Source organism: Vombatus ursinus, unplaced genomic scaffold (assembly GCF_900497805.2).
Source record: "Vombatus ursinus unplaced genomic scaffold, bare-nosed wombat genome assembly UNPS02014793.1, whole genome shotgun sequence".
In the NCBI taxonomy this organism is placed as follows: domain Eukaryota; kingdom Metazoa; phylum Chordata; class Mammalia; order Diprotodontia; family Vombatidae; genus Vombatus; species Vombatus ursinus.
Genome location: NW_020954571.1, coordinates 16,943,902 through 16,961,401, shown reverse-complemented (window position 1 = coordinate 16,961,401; position 17,500 = coordinate 16,943,902). Strand labels below are relative to the sequence as shown.

The window sequence follows — 17,500 nt, the reverse complement described above, 5'->3', positions numbered from 1 at the left end:
TTTACATTTTAACTATATTTAAGTAATCATTGCATCATGGTACCAAATAAGTTTACAAGCCTAGTATATTTTGCTGGATTGTCTCCCCCTATATTAAAAATGCTTTCCTGTTGATTGGAGTTTGATAGCTCTGGGTGAGTTGCTACTTTTTGTGAAATAGTGTAATATTTTTGTGGGATAGTATTCTATAAGCCAGTGTACCCAGGCCTGACTTGTGGAACTGAAGCACACTTGGCACCGTTAGAACTCCAGTGGCCATGAGAGTTACTGGAAAAGATTCCTGAAGTAAAGTATGATAGTCACTTTCCTTGGAGACGGAAACAATTCAGAAGATCCTATGGTTTTATTGTCTTTAAATTATTTAGTATATTTTATTCCCCCCCCCCCAAAAAGCTTATTCACTTTAAATGACCAAAAACCAAACTAGTAGCCTCTCATAAGTAGTGGAAACCTCATCATGAACATTTAGGGAAAAGCCAGATTTATAAAGGAGCACCTTAACAAGATAAAGCTGTGCCTAACTGGTTCAGAATGCTAATGTGGCTTCAGAAAAGAAATGGGATAGCATCTTGCCATTCAAAACTCTGCCCACAAACATGTTTCAGGTAAACGACTAAATTTAGAAAAACAGTATTATAGATTTATTCCTAAAAAAGGTCCTTAGAAGTTATTTCATCCAGCCGTTTTATAAATGAGAAAACCAAGGTCCAGAAAAATTATGATGCAGAAACACAAACATGGGAGATCCAAGTGCTATGTATAATGGACAATAGGACCAGTTTGGCTGCAATCTAGAATGCATGAAGGGGTGTTACGTATGAGTCTGGAAGGGTAGGTTGGGGCCAGGTTGGGAAGGACTTTAAACATCAAACCAGGTTTATGTTTGGTCTTAGAGGTGATTGGGAACCACTGAAACTTACTGAATAGAATTGATGTTATGGGTCAGATTTGTACTTTAGGAAAATCACTTTGGTAGCAAGATTTGAAGATATAATGGAGTTAAATAGAGACAGTCAAGAATATTTAGGCTGTAGTAATTATCTAAGAGGCAAGAGGTGATAAGGGCCTGAACTAGCGTGGTGGCCACATGGATGAAAATGAGGAGCCTAACCACAGAGCACTGCCCTGGGCCTTCTTCTCTATACTATTCATGTGGTGATCTTATCAGCTCCCATGGATTCAATTATCTCTATGCTGATGATTCTCAATGCTACTCATTGCATGCCTAGCATGTAGTAGATACGTAATACATGTTTACTGACTGACCAATGTGAGACAAGTTCTGAAGGTAAGAACAAGATTTGGGCAACTAATTGGATACTTGAGAGTGAGTGAAAGTGCGTTAAGGATGAGACAAAGATTCACATTCTGATTACTATAAGGATGGTGGTGCCCTCAACAGAAACAAGGTACTTTGGGAAAAAAAAAAAAAGGAAGCAGCAGGATCAAGCTTCAAATCCAGATTCTCTCAAAACTAGCTATAACTAAAGATAGGTCGAGGTCAAGCAGAAAGAAGGCTGGACATTAGCAGACCTAGTTTTGTTGCCAACTCTAACCTCAGGCAAATCAATTAATGTTTCCATGCCTCTTTCTCCATCGGTAAAATAGGTATAATAATAGCTGTCTACTTCAGAGAGGAGGAAAATATAGTAAAAGTGCTTTCAACCTATAAGTGGAAGTATGCATTATAAATGCAAAGAATTATAAGTATACTCAAAAAATGACCTTATTCCAAAAGTTCATGCTTCAGAAGTATAATATGGATCATACAAACAACTGCAATCATTTAGGTTGATGTGAGGGGCAAACTGACTCCCCTCAAAACTGCTTATCAATGAGTAAGGGAGATAAGGGAAAATAAGCTAAGGAAAGTAACAAAGGTCCACCATTTGGTACAATTTCAAAGTTAAACTTGTTAAATCTAATTATCAGAACAATTTGTGAATGCCCTAAATGAGTGTTTAATGAGGCAAATGATCTCTAGCTTCACTTCACAGAAGCTTACTGACATATGACACACCACATAATTGTACACTTAAAACCAGATTTCACATAAAAAGATGTACAATCCCAGTACATATAATTTTTATCCAGGAAACAAAATAGCTTATACAAAGCAGTAATAGTGATTAATACTGACATGGTGGTAAGGAGGCTGAAAGAGTAGTGGATAGAGCTGTCACAAGTGAAAGTCAATAAAAGTAGACCAAAGCACATTGTCTCTGAGCAAGGTAACAGTTTATTCACAGGGTATCAAACCTATTAATAAAGGAGTCAGTAGCTTGCCTCAGTTTCTAGCCAAAGACAAAGGACTGGAGATGAAATTCCTTTTTATAAGCATAGAACAAAGAACACAACAGGGTAGGTAAGGAAATCATGCCATTGTTTATGGGGTTGAGAAGGTCATGGGGGTGAGAGATCATGATTGGTTACATTAAGGATACATATGAGATTAGGGCCATCCCTCTCTGTCTTGAAGGAATGCTTTGTGAATTTATGGAACCCAGCTGCATCCCAAGATCATTGACATTGGACAGCAACAGACTTGGGAGCCTGGAATTGAGATATAACCACCTTTAATTGACAAGGATGAGGCTGATGGGACATGGTTAGCCTGTCCATTCTCAAGGAAAGCACATAGATGTCATGGAGTTTCTCAGGGGCTGAAGTTAGAAGGGATACCAAGTTTCCTTGGCATGAAGTGATTTGCAGGTTGTGCTAAGATAACAATTCCCTAAGACTTAAAAGGTTTTATGAGGGCACTGAATTTCTAAACAGCTCAAAGTTTTCCTTTAACAGTGGTTGTGGGAAAACTTAAACCTTTGCATCTATCTTGAGAGAGTGAAACTAAATTTTTGTACTCGTGAGCTTCTATATTCACAGACAGAAAAAAGGCTGAAGTTATAAAATACAGAATAGAATAAGTTTACTATATAGTATTAGTTACAGAGTGAAATCAATTACAAAATACAAAATCAACATTAATTTTCACAGAGCTTTCTCCTAGAGAAAGAAAAACCTGAGTTCAAGTCCCACTTCTGATATATTCTGGTTGTGTGACCCTGGAAAAGTCACTGAGCATCTGAATGCCCCCAAATAACCTCCAAGAATCTCAACTGCAGAAAAGTTGTTGATCTGCTTTGGTAACCTTACCTGGGAGTTCCCCAAACAAAACACAATCTTAATAATTATAATGGAAGCAAATGCATGTTATGTCTTAGAAATAAAAACACTAAGATTCATAAGTAACCAGAACACACAGAAAGTCAAATACTTTTAAGTTTTAATAAAAATTAGATGTAGTTATAAACATTTTTTGGGATACAATTTGGGATACAATTTCATGAAGAAAAAGTTCTCTATAATTACGCAACAGTTACACTTTAAAACACTAATTCCTACAGGTTTTCACTCCTCTACATACCAGTCTTGTATTTTTCAAAAACAAGGCTGATCATTTAAAAGTAGGGAATGCAAACATTTTTCAGTCATGGTGCCTTACAAGTGAAACCTGGGCACAGAACCATCTTGCCTTTCATAATCACAGCATGTCAAGGTCTCTTTAAGTGTTCAATCCTTTAGATGAATTTGAAAGGGCCCAAAGGAAAAAGCTCCAATACTCCCAATAACCAATAACATTTCACTGCCTCTGATCTCTCCTATGATGAAGCTGTACCCACACGCATTATCCTGAATAGCATGTTGAGGTTGTTACTTCGAATAGCATCCCTACAAGCACTAACCACCTGGTTCTTTGGTTTTCCAACTGCAACAAGAGAAAAGAAGTTAATGTTATTTAAGAAATAATATAAGCCTTTAAACCATAAGATTTTTTTTTAAGACAAAGGCAAAACTGGTAAGTTTCATACGACTTAGCACCTGAAAGGACCTTCCTTAGAGACATACAGTCCAGCCTTCTTTTATAGATTAGAAAATTGAGGTCCAAAGACATGAAGTGATTTACACAAGGTCACGGGGAGTTAATGGCAGTGTTAGAACTAGACCCAAGTCTTACGATTCCAACTCCAGTGCTCCTTTTCCTATGCCAAAGTACCTAATAAAGATTGTGTGAATGTAAAACTAATAATTGTCATAGGCCTTAAAACCAGAAAGGACCTAAGAGGTAATCTAGTCTGAGCCCTCCTCCCTCATTTTTACACTGCCAAAGAGATGTTGTTAGGGGTATTTGTTATAGAATAACAATAATATAAATTTTATAATATTTCAATGTTTTCAAGGTATTTTCTCATAAGAACTTTTAAGGCTGGTAAAAATATTATCCCTAAAAATAAACAAATATGGCACAAATATCCCCCACTGCTGAAAGTGTAAAGTCACATGTCAGCTAGTATGTCTGCAGAAGTGTCTGGCCTGGGATTCAAATTCATTGTTCCTTCCACCACAATATACAGGCTGCTTCTCAAAACAATTTCACTTGAGAACTTCAAACAATCAAATAGTTAATAAAGCCATTTCTCCCCTAAAGTATATTGTCATCACTTAACTTTTGACTCACATATAACACATATAATGTCCTTCAACGTGGTAGGGCTGAACCATGAATACAGGTTTTTGTTGGTTTTTTGTTTTTGTTTTTGTTTTTGTTTTTGTTTTTTAAGTCAAAAGCACTGACTTAGAAAAGTTGATTACAGTTCTCTCTAATTGTTTCTTTGGAATATACAACATGATCTGAAGAAATGTTTGGGAGATAAGCTTTGGCCTGCTTTACAAAAATTTGTCTAACGCCAGCAGATAGCTGACCCCTGGAAGAGTGACTCAGACTTACCTCTAAGACGACCAGCTCTTTGTATAGCTTGGTTTACTGCTTTTAGGTTACTCAAAAGCTCTGTGTGGTTATTACAGCGAATTTTATAACCATTTAGCAAGTCCTTGTTAAGGTCATAAAGTTCCACATAGCGTTTCTTCATTGTTTTCCTGTGTGAATCAACAGAAGTATTATTGTCAATTCATCTTCAATATGGCAGACTTGGGAGGGGGAACCAAATTCTTAGAAATCTGAAGGTAAAAAAACACACTAATCTTAGCAATAGTTTCATTAAAATGGGTCCACTGCATTTGGCGATCAGCAACCCTAAAGCTTTGAAAACATTTAGAAGTTATTTACAAAATTATTTCAAAGAAAATTTACACTCTTAAGATAATTGAAAAGAGGCAATATATCCTTTGTTAGTTCTTGTCCTGATACTGAGAATAGAATGGCACTTCTCTACTTCAGCAATGCCACCCCCAAAAAAAGTGAAAACACAAAAGTGTAGAAGAGGGGAAAGTTTTGGAGAAAAGATACTGAATTCTGTTTTGGACATGTTGACTTTGAGATAAATGGGGGACATCCGCTGTTACATGTCCAAAAAGCAGTTGGTGATGTAGGACTGGAGCTTGGGAGAGAGACTAGGGCTATATATACAAATATATATACACATATATACACAGGTGTATATATGGTTTGAGAGAGATAGGGAACCATTTGCACTGATATGATAACTAAATTCAGGAGATTCTATGAGCTCAAGTGAGATAATATAGAGTAAAAAGAAATGGGGGACCCAAAACATAGCCCAGGGGGATACCTCAGTTGGAGGGTGTAGCATGGATGAAGAACCTGTAAAGGACACTCAGAAACAATAGTCACTCAGATGGGAGAACTTGGAAACAATAGTCACTCAGATGGGAGAACCTGAAAATCCAAAAAGGAGGGTAGACAGGAGAAAGTGATTGACAGCAAGTGCTGCAAAGAGGCCAAGTATAATCAGGGTTGAGAAAAGGCCTTTGGTAAGAAACAGGTCTATCAGAGGAACAGATCAGGTACACAACACACAAAAGCAAACAAGTTCAACAGCCTACTATTTGATAAAATGAAAGATCCCAGCTATTTGGGGTAAAAAAACCTCACTATTTGGCAAATGTTGGAGAAACTGGAAAACAAACTGCCAGAAACTAGGTGGAGAACTACATCTTACACTATAAACCAAAGTATACTCCAAATGGCTGCATAACTTAAACATAAAGGGTGACATCCAAAACAAATCCAAATATCTGTAAAAAATGATTCCAAACAAATTCTAGAGCAGAAATACCCACAGAGACATAGTGAAACAAACTGCCAGCCCAAGACAACCTAGATGGTTGATGGGAAAGGTCTATTGCACTGGGCTGGGGTAGGAGTGAAGTTCAGCATGGGCCACACAGACAAACAAGGGGCCCCAGTGAACCTGAAGCAGACCTCAGGGAACTCAATCACTGGCAGCTGTGGCAGTTTCCAGACTTCTCAACCCATAAATGCCAAAGACAACTTAGAAGGTCGGTGTGAAAGGTCTTTCGGACCAGGTTGAGAGAGAAGCACTGTCTAGCCCCAGCCCTGGCACTGGGGCGGAAGTTGCTTCTGGAGTTCTCAGCCCACAGATGGGGGGGGACCAAATGCCTGATCAGAGGGGGATTACAGGGATCTCTTTTCTGGCACTGAGGCAGTGCCTGTGCTTGGATCTGGGTTGCAGTTCTGGGTGGCAGTCCTAGGGCAAGGCAGAGCTTATGGCAGCAGTGGAGAGGGAATTCTCCTCACCGTTCCAAGGCAGAAAAGAGCACTTGTGGTCATTCATAGACAAGAGTATAGGCCAGGAAAGGAGTAAACACCTCACCTTTGATCATACCACCTTGGAAGAACTGAAAATTTACAGCTCCCTAGAAGTATCTATGAAAATAGCTGCACAAAACCCCTGAAGCTTGGAACAGTATATTCTCCACACTGGAAGCAGAGCCCTACCTGAACAAAGAGTTAAAAAGTCAAGTAAGTGTCTGAGAACATGAGCAAACAGAGGGAAAAAACTCAAACTATAGAATCTTACTTTGGACAAAGAAGATCAAAACATACAACCAGAAGAAGACAACAAAGTCAAAGCTCCTACATCCAAAGCCTCCAAAAAAAATACAAACTGGTTTCAGGCCATGGAAGAGCTCAAAAAGGATTTTGAAAAGCAAGTATGAGGAGCAGAGGAAAAATTGGGAAGAGAAATGAGAGTGATGCAAAAAAATTATGAAAAACAAGTCAACAGCTTGCTAAAGGAGACCCAAAAAAATACTAAAGAAAATTATACCTTAAAAAAATAGACTAACTCAAATGGCAAAAGAGGTCCAAAAAGCCAATCAGGAGAAGAATGCCTTAAAAAAGCAGAATTGGCCAAATGGAAAAGGAAGTCTAAAAGCTCACTGAAGAAAATAATTCCTTAAAAATTAGAATGGAGCAAATGGAAGCTAATGACTCTATGAGAAATCAAGAAATTATAAAACAAAACCAAAAGAATGAAAAAATAGAAGAAAATGTGAAATATCTCACTGGAAAAACAACTGACCTGGAAAATAGATCCAGGAGAGAGAATTTAAAAATTATTGGACTACCTGAAAGCCATGAACAAAAAAAGAACCCAGCCATCATCTTTCAAGAAATTATCAAGGAAAACTGCCCTGATATTCTAGAACCAGAGGGTAAAATAGAAATTGAAAGAATCCACCAATGACATCCTGAAAGAGATCTCCAAAGGAAAACTCCCAGGAATATTGTAGCCAAAGTCCAGAGTTCCCAGGTCAAGGAGAAAATATTGGAAGCAGCCAGAAAGAAACAATTCAATTATTGTGGAAACACAATCAGGATAACACAAGAGGGTTTAAAATATGATATTCCACAGGTCAAAGGAGCTAGGATTAAACCAAGAATCAACTACTCAGCAAAACTGAGTATAATCCTTCAGGGAAAAAATAGACATTCAATGAAATAGAAGACTTTGATGAAAAGACCAGAGCTGAATAGAAAATTTGAAAAAAAAAATTGGTAGATAGTTAAAGGTGTTTGCTCCAACTTTTTGCAGCTGGAATCTTTTAGGAATAGTACAAGTAGCCATCTAATAAATTTTAGCTCTCTAAAACTCACCTAAATAATCACCAGGTAAATATTTTATTGATAAAACCTTCATGTGAAAAGACAGACAAAGCATTATAGCTGGAAACAGTGATTGCACACATTTTCTAAAAAGCTAACAGTCTTCGACATAGTGACCACTCACATGTCTCTCATAAGACGTGCATCCTCAGCCCGCACCAGCAAGCTACGGATCAGGTTGGAATGATCTGCCATATCAGCACTAAGTTTCTGGTGTACAGAGTGATATTCATCCACCTGGCAAAAAGAACACTCGAGGATTACTGAAAGTCTCACACATTCCACAAACATCAAATATAAATAACTCTGAAACCAACTTAGCCCACTCAAGAGGCAAATGTCTCTTTCCCCTTTTTCCATTCCGCAAGGTTTATGTATGTGAATATCTCGTAGCTGACACATTCCAAATAACAAACTAAATAATCCTCACAAATTCAGTCACTGTGTGTCCATACCTTAACTAGTACTTTCCGTAACTCCTCAAAGTACACAGGGAAATCAGCTTCCACCTGAAGATCTTCAATGGCAAAAAAGGAAGCCATAGACTGGATGATATCCCCAGCCAGATCAATATCATCAGTACTGACAGTGATCTAACAAGATAAAAATAAGTACATCAGATTTTACATTTTCCCTCTTAAAACTCTTACACACATAGCAAATAGCAATTAGATACCCCACAGTGCATTGCACCTTCTAGTATGGAAAAAGGTAGAGGGAGGATATTGAAGAGCTCCTCCCAGATCCTCTATTTAAGGTGGGGGCCCATGGCAGCCACCTCATCATTTCCCCACTGGCTGCAGGACTTCATCATGCCCCACTGCCAGGTACTCTCCCTCTTCTCTCTCTCCCCAACACCCCCTCCCCCAGCTTCACAACTTCTTTGTGTCTTTCTCCACTGGATTGTGAGCTCTATGAAGGAAAGGATGGGCTCTTGCCTCTCTTCTACCCCAGCACTCAATACTATGCTTGGCACATAGCAAGCACTTAACAAATGTTTATTAACTGAGAGACTGATGAATGTATTTGCTATTGCTGGATCCTGGCCTATCGTCCAGTTTTCTATCATTAAAACAAAATAAGACAGCTGTGGTCTTTGGACATTTTTAACCCTATTTCTGTTATCTTCATCTTTTGTAACTCTATGCTTTTGTACCCTCTCATGCTTTCCCCCAGCAGCTTCTTTTACTGTCATTCTCTGGAACTGAAAATCTTTTGTGAGATACTATGTTCCCATTAAAGCTATGGAAAAAAATGACATTTAGTGTATTGGGGTATGACAGCAATGGCAATGTAAGCCAATTTTCAGTGACTGCCATGAGATTGCCACTAATGTGCTCCTCTCCTTGCCATGATCTCAAGTAGCTGCCATATCAGTCACCATCCACTGCTTCAGTCTCTAGGCGAAAGCTGGCCCCTAGACCGGCCCTCTGCTTCCCCTCATACAGATGTTTTAGATTCTAAACTCAGTGTCAAAGAAGTGAATAGCAACTGGATGGGCTGAAATGGTACTTTCACCTCTCTTCCAGTGTCTCACTGGGACACTGGCCTCACTCCAATAATGACTGAATAAGCAGAAAGAAGGTCATTATGGCAGTCAATATCACCTCTCCACTTGGTTTTATTTTTATATAGAGATGTCCAGCATTTCGTAGGGATGTAAAACAGACTTGAAATGGAGCATTTTGGATCTCGCTATCTTCAGGTAATAGGAAGTTCTGGTTCAGCCACATGACAACCTTAAAAACATGTAATAAAATGAAATATCTGTTTTAGGAAGGGTTAGAAATATATAGCCATTCTTAACATGACAGAAAAGGAAAATGACAAAAATAGGGACACAAATACACTGTAACTGGAGTTGTGAACTGGTCCATCCATTCTGGAGAACGATTTGGAATTATGCCCAAAGGACTATAAAATTGTGCGTATCCTTTAACCCACCAATATCACTACTAGGTCTGCATCCCAAAGAGATCAAAGAAAAAGGAAAAGAACCCATGTATACAAAAACATTTATAGCAGCTCTTTTTGTGGTGGCAAAGAACTGGAAATCAAGTGGTTGATCATCAGTTGGGGAATGTCTGAACAAGCTGTGGTATATGATTGTGACAGAATACTACTGTGCCATTAGAAACATCAGGCAAGATGGTTTCAGAAAAACCTGGCAAGACTTACATGAACTGATACAAAGTGAAGTGAGCAGAATCAGGAGAACATTTTACACAGTAACAGCAATACTATAAGAATGATCAACTGTGAAAAACTTAGCTGCTCTGCTCAATACAATGATCCAAGACAATTCCAAAGGAACTATGATGAAAAATGCTATCCACCTCCAGAGAGAGAACTAATGAACTCGGAGTGCATACTTTTTTTACTTTACTTTTTTTTGCCCCTTTTTTTTTTTTGCAACATGGCTAATATGTAAATATGTTCTGAATGACTTCACATGTCTAACTGATATCATATTGTTCACCTTTTCAATGTGTGGAGGAGGGGCTGGAGGAAGGGAGAGAATTTGGAACTTTTTGGAATTTGGAAGTTTTTTAAAACGGAATGTTAAAAATAAATTTTAAAAAATCATGCCCTTGAAAAATAAAAGAAACACATAACGATTCTTTTTTTTCCCTCTATAAATGTCACTTTATTATTGTTGTCACAAATGTTCAAAGCTTGTGACTAGATTTATTTTATTTCCACTTAGTACTATTTTATTTTTTCCAATTACATGTAAAGACAGTTTTCAACATTCACTTCTATAAGATTTTATCAAAGTATTTTTTTTAACCAACCAACCAAAACAACTCAATAACAACAAATCAAAACACCAAGTTCACTACAGATCCTAGGCTAAGAACTCCTATTCTAGAAAATAATTGAATCCCTTACCAGATCCCATGGTGCTTTGTGGGCCAGGTCTGCACAACTGCAATGACCTATATAATTTATGGAACACTAATTTTGTTGTCTGACATTATTTCTGATGTACTGTGTGCACCGTTACTGATGTGACTATGCAGTCGTCACTAAAATCCTGATGGGGGCTGTTTCTCCCTATTTTCTATGGGGAAAAGTTCTTTGCAAGGCAAGAGACTAGCAGGAGAGATTGGAAGGGGGATGTTGATCCACTCAGAAGGGTAAACTTTTTTTTTCTTTTTTTAATTTATTTTGATTTATCAATAATCTCTTCCATATGCTTTTGAGTTTAAAATTTTTCTCCCCCTTCCTCCCCACCACCCTCCCCAAGACGGCGTACAATCTGATACAGGCTATACATTTACATTCATATTAAACATATTTTCACATTAGTGATGTTGTAAGTAGAAATTAAAACCAATAGGAGGAACCACCAGAAAGAGGAAACAAAACTCAACAGAAGAGAAAAAAAAAATAACAATTCGGCTTCCATAGTTCTTTCTTTGGGTATGGATAGCATTTTCCATCACAAGGCCTCTGGAGATGTCTTAGATCCTTGTATTACCAGGAAGGGTTAAGTTTATCAATATTAGTCATCACACAACGTGGCTGTTATTGTGTACAACGATGTCTTGGTTCTGCTCACTTCATTCAGCATCAGACCATACAAGTCTTTCCAGGTTTTTCTGAAGTCAGCCTGTTCATCATTTCTTATAGCACAATAGTATTCCATCACATTCATATACCACAACTTGCTCAGCCATTCCCCAATTGATGGGCATCCTCTCAATTTCCAATTCTTAGCCAACACAAAAAGAGCTGCTATGAATATTTTTGTACATGTAGGTCCTTTTCCCATTTGTGTGATCTCTTTGGGATATAGCCCTAGAAGTACTATTGCTGTGTCAAAGGGTATGCACATTTTGATAGCCCTTTGGGCATAGTTCCAAATTGCTCTCCAAAATGGTTGGATCATTTCACAACTCCACCAACAATGCATTAGTGTTCCAATTTTCCCACATCTTCTCCAACATTTATCATTTTCCTGTTTTGTCATGTTGGCCAATCTGATAGGTGTGATGTGGTACCTCAGAGTTGTTTTGATTTGCATTTCTCTAATCAATAGTGATTTAGGGCATTTTTTCATATGACTATAGATGGCTTTAATTTCTTCATCTGAGAACTGTCTGTTCATATCCTTTGACCACTTATCAATTGGGGAATGACTTGTATTCTTATAAATTTGACTTAACTCTCTATATATTTTAGAAATGAGGCCCTTATCAGAGAGACTGGTTGTAAAAATTCTTTCCCAATTTTCTACCTTCCTTCTAATATTAGTTGCATTGGCTTTGTTTAACACATAACCATTCTTGAACGAGAAACCCACATACCTATCCTTCAATAAACTAACAAAATCTAGTCTGTGAAACTGTCCTTAAAATGAAACTCTGTGTATGTGTGTAGAGGGGATCAGAACCAATACAGAACAGAGAACACTCCGATTATGGATGCATTAGTACTAGAAAAGAGAATTCTCCATTTGCCAGAAAGTCTGACTGGCACCTCAGTGAGAGTTGAGGGGAAAGGAATCCCAAAAAAGAGCCACCAAAGAGATGGGGACTAAGGCAGGAGGTGCTTTTACTTGGTTGTGGTACAAGAATATGCCATCCCTTTCAAAGAAGCTAAAAACTGTGCCACCCTGCTAATATAGAGGAATTTGCCCATAACAGTGAAAAGTGGTCCATATGACAAATGGGTATAAGTGAAAAATGGGTATAAATAATGGTTGTCTGTTAAAACAAAAATCCAGAAAGTAAAGGATAAGTGTACTTATTTTTATGTTTATAATTTCCTTAAGAGAAAATACATATGCTATAGAACACATGGTAAAACAAAACCCCAGTAACAAAATGCAGAATGAAATCAACAAGTCACCAACTCTATAGCTCGACACTATTCCCATTCTTTCTATATTTGCAACACTAATAATTCCACCTTGGTTCTTGCCAACATTCATGATTCCATTCTTACTATTTTATTGGTCATAACCTAAAATATAACTTATTAATTTATTTATACTTGTTCAGTCTTATTCTTTGATTATCTTCATTAAGCTGTGAGCCTCCCACCTCCCCCAGATATGAGGTACAAGTCCCTCAGTGGTTTTCTTAATAATGGATCTAGTGCAATATATAAACAGAAGGACACTCATCAGCCAGACATAGAACAGCATTATCAGACTTATTGACATATACACAAAGACTCCAGCAGATCTGGACAGGAGGAAAAGACATTCAGGGGATGGAATGGAGTAACTAACTCTAGGTCAGGAAAGAAGGATGTAGTTTAATGAATATAAGGTATATATCCAGAGGGGAATTGGATTCTAGTTACACATACACAACAAAGTTGTTCCCCATGGCTTCTAGCTGCAGGTAGGGAAGCTCAATAAAATACCAAGACAGATCCAAGTTTCCTCTATTTTATTCCTGACCTCAAAGTAGAGTTGGGCTATAACAACTAGGAATCTCCTTGATGTGTGTGTCCCAACAGTGTGCTCTACCTGAGAACTATGATTCTCTAACCCTCTAAGAAATGCAGGACAGAAGTGTGTAATTTTTAAAAGCATCAATTTTAGGTACTAAAGAATCAAAGACATATAGAAAAATTAGTTTAAGTATAATAGCTGGTTTAGCATTTAGTATTACTAAACAGTAAAACCAGGAAAGTGAAAACGTTATAGTAAGAATCATTGCAGGAGAACCAGGAGAACATTGTACACAATAACAGCAATATTATACAATGATCAACTGTGAATGACTTAGCTAATTCTCAGCAATATAATGATCCAAGACAACTCCAAAGGATTCATAATGAAAAGAACTCCAGAGGAAGAAATGATGGAATCTGAATACAGATCGAAGCATACCAGTTTTACTCTCTTTGTTTTTCTTGTTAGTTTTTTTTGGTCTGTTTTCTTTTAAATTATGACTAATATAGAAATATGTTTTGCATGACTGCACATGTATAAACCATATCAAATTGTCTGCTTTCTCAATGAGGGGAGATGGGATGGAGGAAAGGAGAAAATCTGGAACTCAAAATTTTTAAAAACAAATGTTAAAAATTTTTGCGTGTAATTGGAAAAAATATTTTTTAAAAAAGAATTTTTGCAGCATCTATTTGGAAAAATGGCATATTTTTTTCTTTCAGAGAGACATCTCAGTAATGCTTTCACTGTAACTGATGGGGTATCATTCAGTTTCAGAAGCCGAGACCTTTGCCCTTTTTCACCAAAAGGAATTAGGCTCCCATTTGTTTACAGACCCCAGAAGACCCCTAAAACTTTCAGATTCCTTATCGCCTCTCCTTATCTCCGTTTGAAAGCCCTAGCCCCACCTTTTGATCTTATTCAGATGCCTTTCAAACTTCTTCCTTCCAGTTCCCTTCACTATCTATTCCCATTGTCTATTCAATCTCTCAGACATTCCAACTGGAATTCTCATCTAGACCTTTTTCCCAGCCCCCTCCTCTGGCCACCCAAAATTATTTTAATGTATAAAAGATCCACCCTGGCCCCCATTTAAAGGCTGAGACTTTCTCACACCAAAAAGGCTGAGACTCTCATGCCTGCTCATCCCCACGGGTGTTACTAATGTTCAGGTTCCTTAAGAGTCTGGCCTACACGACTGATCTCTAATAAACTTTTTCTATGGCTGGAAGAAGATTTGAGTTGAATTCTTTCAGGCAGGGCCCGACGCCACGATCTTGGGGTTCGTCTGAGCACCCCAAAACCTCTAGACCTCTTCATAACTACTGAGTTTAAATGGGACAATCCCAAGAGCTGCATAACTCTCCTCTATCAGATTGTTACTGTTATTAATGTACCCACTCAAATAATTTCCCTTTCTTTGCGGTATTTTGAAAGAAATTAATATTGCTGGGGGGTATAAATACTGAACTACAAAATAAATACAAGTAAAATGTACAAAAGAAAGCTTACCCTTTGTACCCGTTCATTGACAGTAAAGTTAACAAAACTGAGTGGCTCTTTGGTAGGATCAGGGTTGCTCAGCGCATACATGGCAAATCGGGGGAGCTGTCGTGTTAATTCAAACACATGAAACTGAGTGCTGTATAAAGGATCAAAGGAAGTGAAAAGATTATGTTAAACTTGAATGTTAACACTTTGAGTCATAACATCATTTGGTCCATGTCTTATAAAATGCATATCAAAGCACTGGGCCAACATGATGCTCCTAGGTGACAAGTAAATCTGAGTATGGAAATACCATGTATGTTAACAGGTGTCTTCAATTCACAGAAACAACACAGTCTTCTAAATTTAATCTTAAAAGATGAAATAGAAGGTCTTTACTGGCCATTGGTTAGGGCAGGGATGAGGAACCTCGAGACCACATGTGGCCCTCCAGGTCTTCAAGTGCAGCCCTTTGACTGAATCCAAACTTCACACAACAAATCCCCTTAAATAAAAGGATTTGTTCTGTAAAACTTGGACTCAGTCAAAAGGCTGTACCCAAGGACCTAGAAGGCCACATGTGGCCTTGAGGCCACAGGTTCCGTACCCCTGGATTAGGGAATTGAATTTACTTCACATTTTGAATTGAACTTTACATTTGTAAGTGCTCAGCATAGAACCTTGAATACAGTAGGTACTTAACAGATAATTGTTGAATTGATTTGACTTTGTCTAGTACTTTGTCATTTTCAAAGTGTTGTTACATACACCATCTCATTTGATCCTTCTAGCAACCCTCCGAGGCACAATAGGTATTATTTTAGAGATGATGAAACTAAGGTTCAAAGAGGTTAAGTGATTTGTCCAAAGTAACACAGCTAAGAAATAACGCATTCAGAATTAGACTAGTAAACATATTATCATGTATATTTCTTCTTCCAGAAACAGGACATACTGAAATGTTTTAGAAAGTATACAACTGAACCACCTATTTCTGTAGCCCACAAAAGTCTTCATGTGCAGATCCACAGGGACATCCTTTGGTGGAGTGATAGAAATTTGGATGCAGTTGGAAAGATTCTGAATGCTGGGATGCACCACATGGCTTTCACCCGTAAAAATCCCTTCAGCAAAAATAAGCACTGCTCGGATTATGGTGTCTGCAGGAAGGAGGGAAAACAATAGCCCAATAAGTATACCAAAAGAATTAGAGTCTCCAACAATGAGCAGCTGTAAATCATTTCCTACCATTTGAAGTTGAGATCCGTAATTCCACATGAGCAGCTTGGCTGTCAGAGCCCAGGTTCACCGAAAGGGCTGTTTGCAGCTTTGTGTTTGCTGGGATAATTCCCCGCTGCCCATCAGACTCATTCATTGGGCTGCTTGATTCAGCCTGCATAAAGACACCATTCAGTTCCAACTTCGTCAACTTTCCAAATAAAATGGCAATTCAACCTCTAAGCAAAGATTTCCTGTCAGCTGGATGGTGCAGTGGATAGGGTGATGGGCCTGGGGTCAGGAAGACCTGAGTTAAAATCCAACCGCAGACACTTAACAGCTGTGTGACCCTGGGGAAGTCATTTAACCTCTGTCTGCTTCAGTTTCCTCAACTGTAAAATGGGGATAATAACAGCACCATCTCCCAGGGTTGTTGTGAAGATGAAATGAGACAATAATAGTAAAGCCATTAGCCCAGGCACATAGTAGGTGTTATATGGATGCTTATTCCCTCTCCTTCTCCTATTCAGTAATCAGCTGGAAATGATTTCTTATCTCACGCTACAAAACACAAAGGAGTGTTCTTACATTCTCTTATGTTTTTACATTCCATTCTGCATCACAGACATTACGGCCTATTTCTGTGTGCCCAGTTTTAACTCCCACCCTACCCCAAATCCCTATCAACCTACTCACTCTAAGTACTGTGAGGGCCAGGATCAATATCTTTAATTCTCTTCACACCTCCCCAGCACAGGGCTCTGCATCATGCAATGAATGGGTTTTGAATGAATGGATGGTGGACTAGAAGGAACAGTGAATTGGAGTCAGAAGACCCCGGTTCTGGTCACTGGCTCTGCTACTTCCTAGCTGGGTCACCCTTGGTGGATCACTTGCTCTCTGGCCCTCATTTTCCTCATCTACAGAATGAGGTAGACTAGACAACTTTCTAGGTTCCTCCCAAATTCTGATATTCTGTGATTTTGTGAATTCTATCCAAATAAATTACAAACAGAATTTAGAAAAAAAAAATTCCAGCTGTCACCACCACATAGTTATCAATCTAAAGCAAGTCTCTTCTGGTGGTCTGCTGTTGCCCTCTGCACTGACCAACCTGAGTTGTTCTGGCATGGCCCCAGCTTTGTTTTGAGAAATACCTTGGAATTTTCCTCATAGTTGCGCAGTTCTAACAGCAGGTTCTGTTTCTTCTGACTAAGCTCCCGGATCAAATCCTGCTCCACACTTGTATCCATCAAGTTTCCCTTCATTTCTGCACCACCAGGGAGATAACCCCGCACTATACAGGAGGGAGAAACATGACTAGGTTACAGTATGTCCATTTCCAAAACATCAAGCTAAAGTTTAGCCTCCTGGACTGAACAGTGTGTTTACTAAGTGAGAGAAGATCTGAGTAACAATGCTTTGAGGAAATA

General features: G+C 38.3%; 1 protein-coding gene across 1 annotated transcript in view; it reads right to left on the bottom strand.

Annotated features, from left to right (window-relative positions):
- Positions 1–3,304: 3,304 nt before the first annotated feature.
- Positions 3,305–17,500, bottom strand: part of BBS2 (Bardet-Biedl syndrome 2) — a 40,949-nt gene continuing 26,753 nt past the window's right edge. Inside the window, exons 9-17 of the mRNA XM_027869254.1 lie at positions 17,225–17,364; positions 16,098–16,242; positions 15,838–16,009; positions 14,874–15,003; positions 9,556–9,687; positions 8,404–8,541; positions 8,073–8,185; positions 4,787–4,935; positions 3,305–3,766 (exon numbers count right to left, since the gene is read on the bottom strand). Coding sequence (XP_027725055.1) covers positions 3,660–3,766; positions 4,787–4,935; positions 8,073–8,185; positions 8,404–8,541; positions 9,556–9,687; positions 14,874–15,003; positions 15,838–16,009; positions 16,098–16,242; positions 17,225–17,364 — 1,226 coding nt within the window. The 3' untranslated portion in view covers positions 3,305–3,659. The remainder of the gene's footprint in view (positions 3,767–4,786; positions 4,936–8,072; positions 8,186–8,403; positions 8,542–9,555; positions 9,688–14,873; positions 15,004–15,837; positions 16,010–16,097; positions 16,243–17,224; positions 17,365–17,500) is intronic.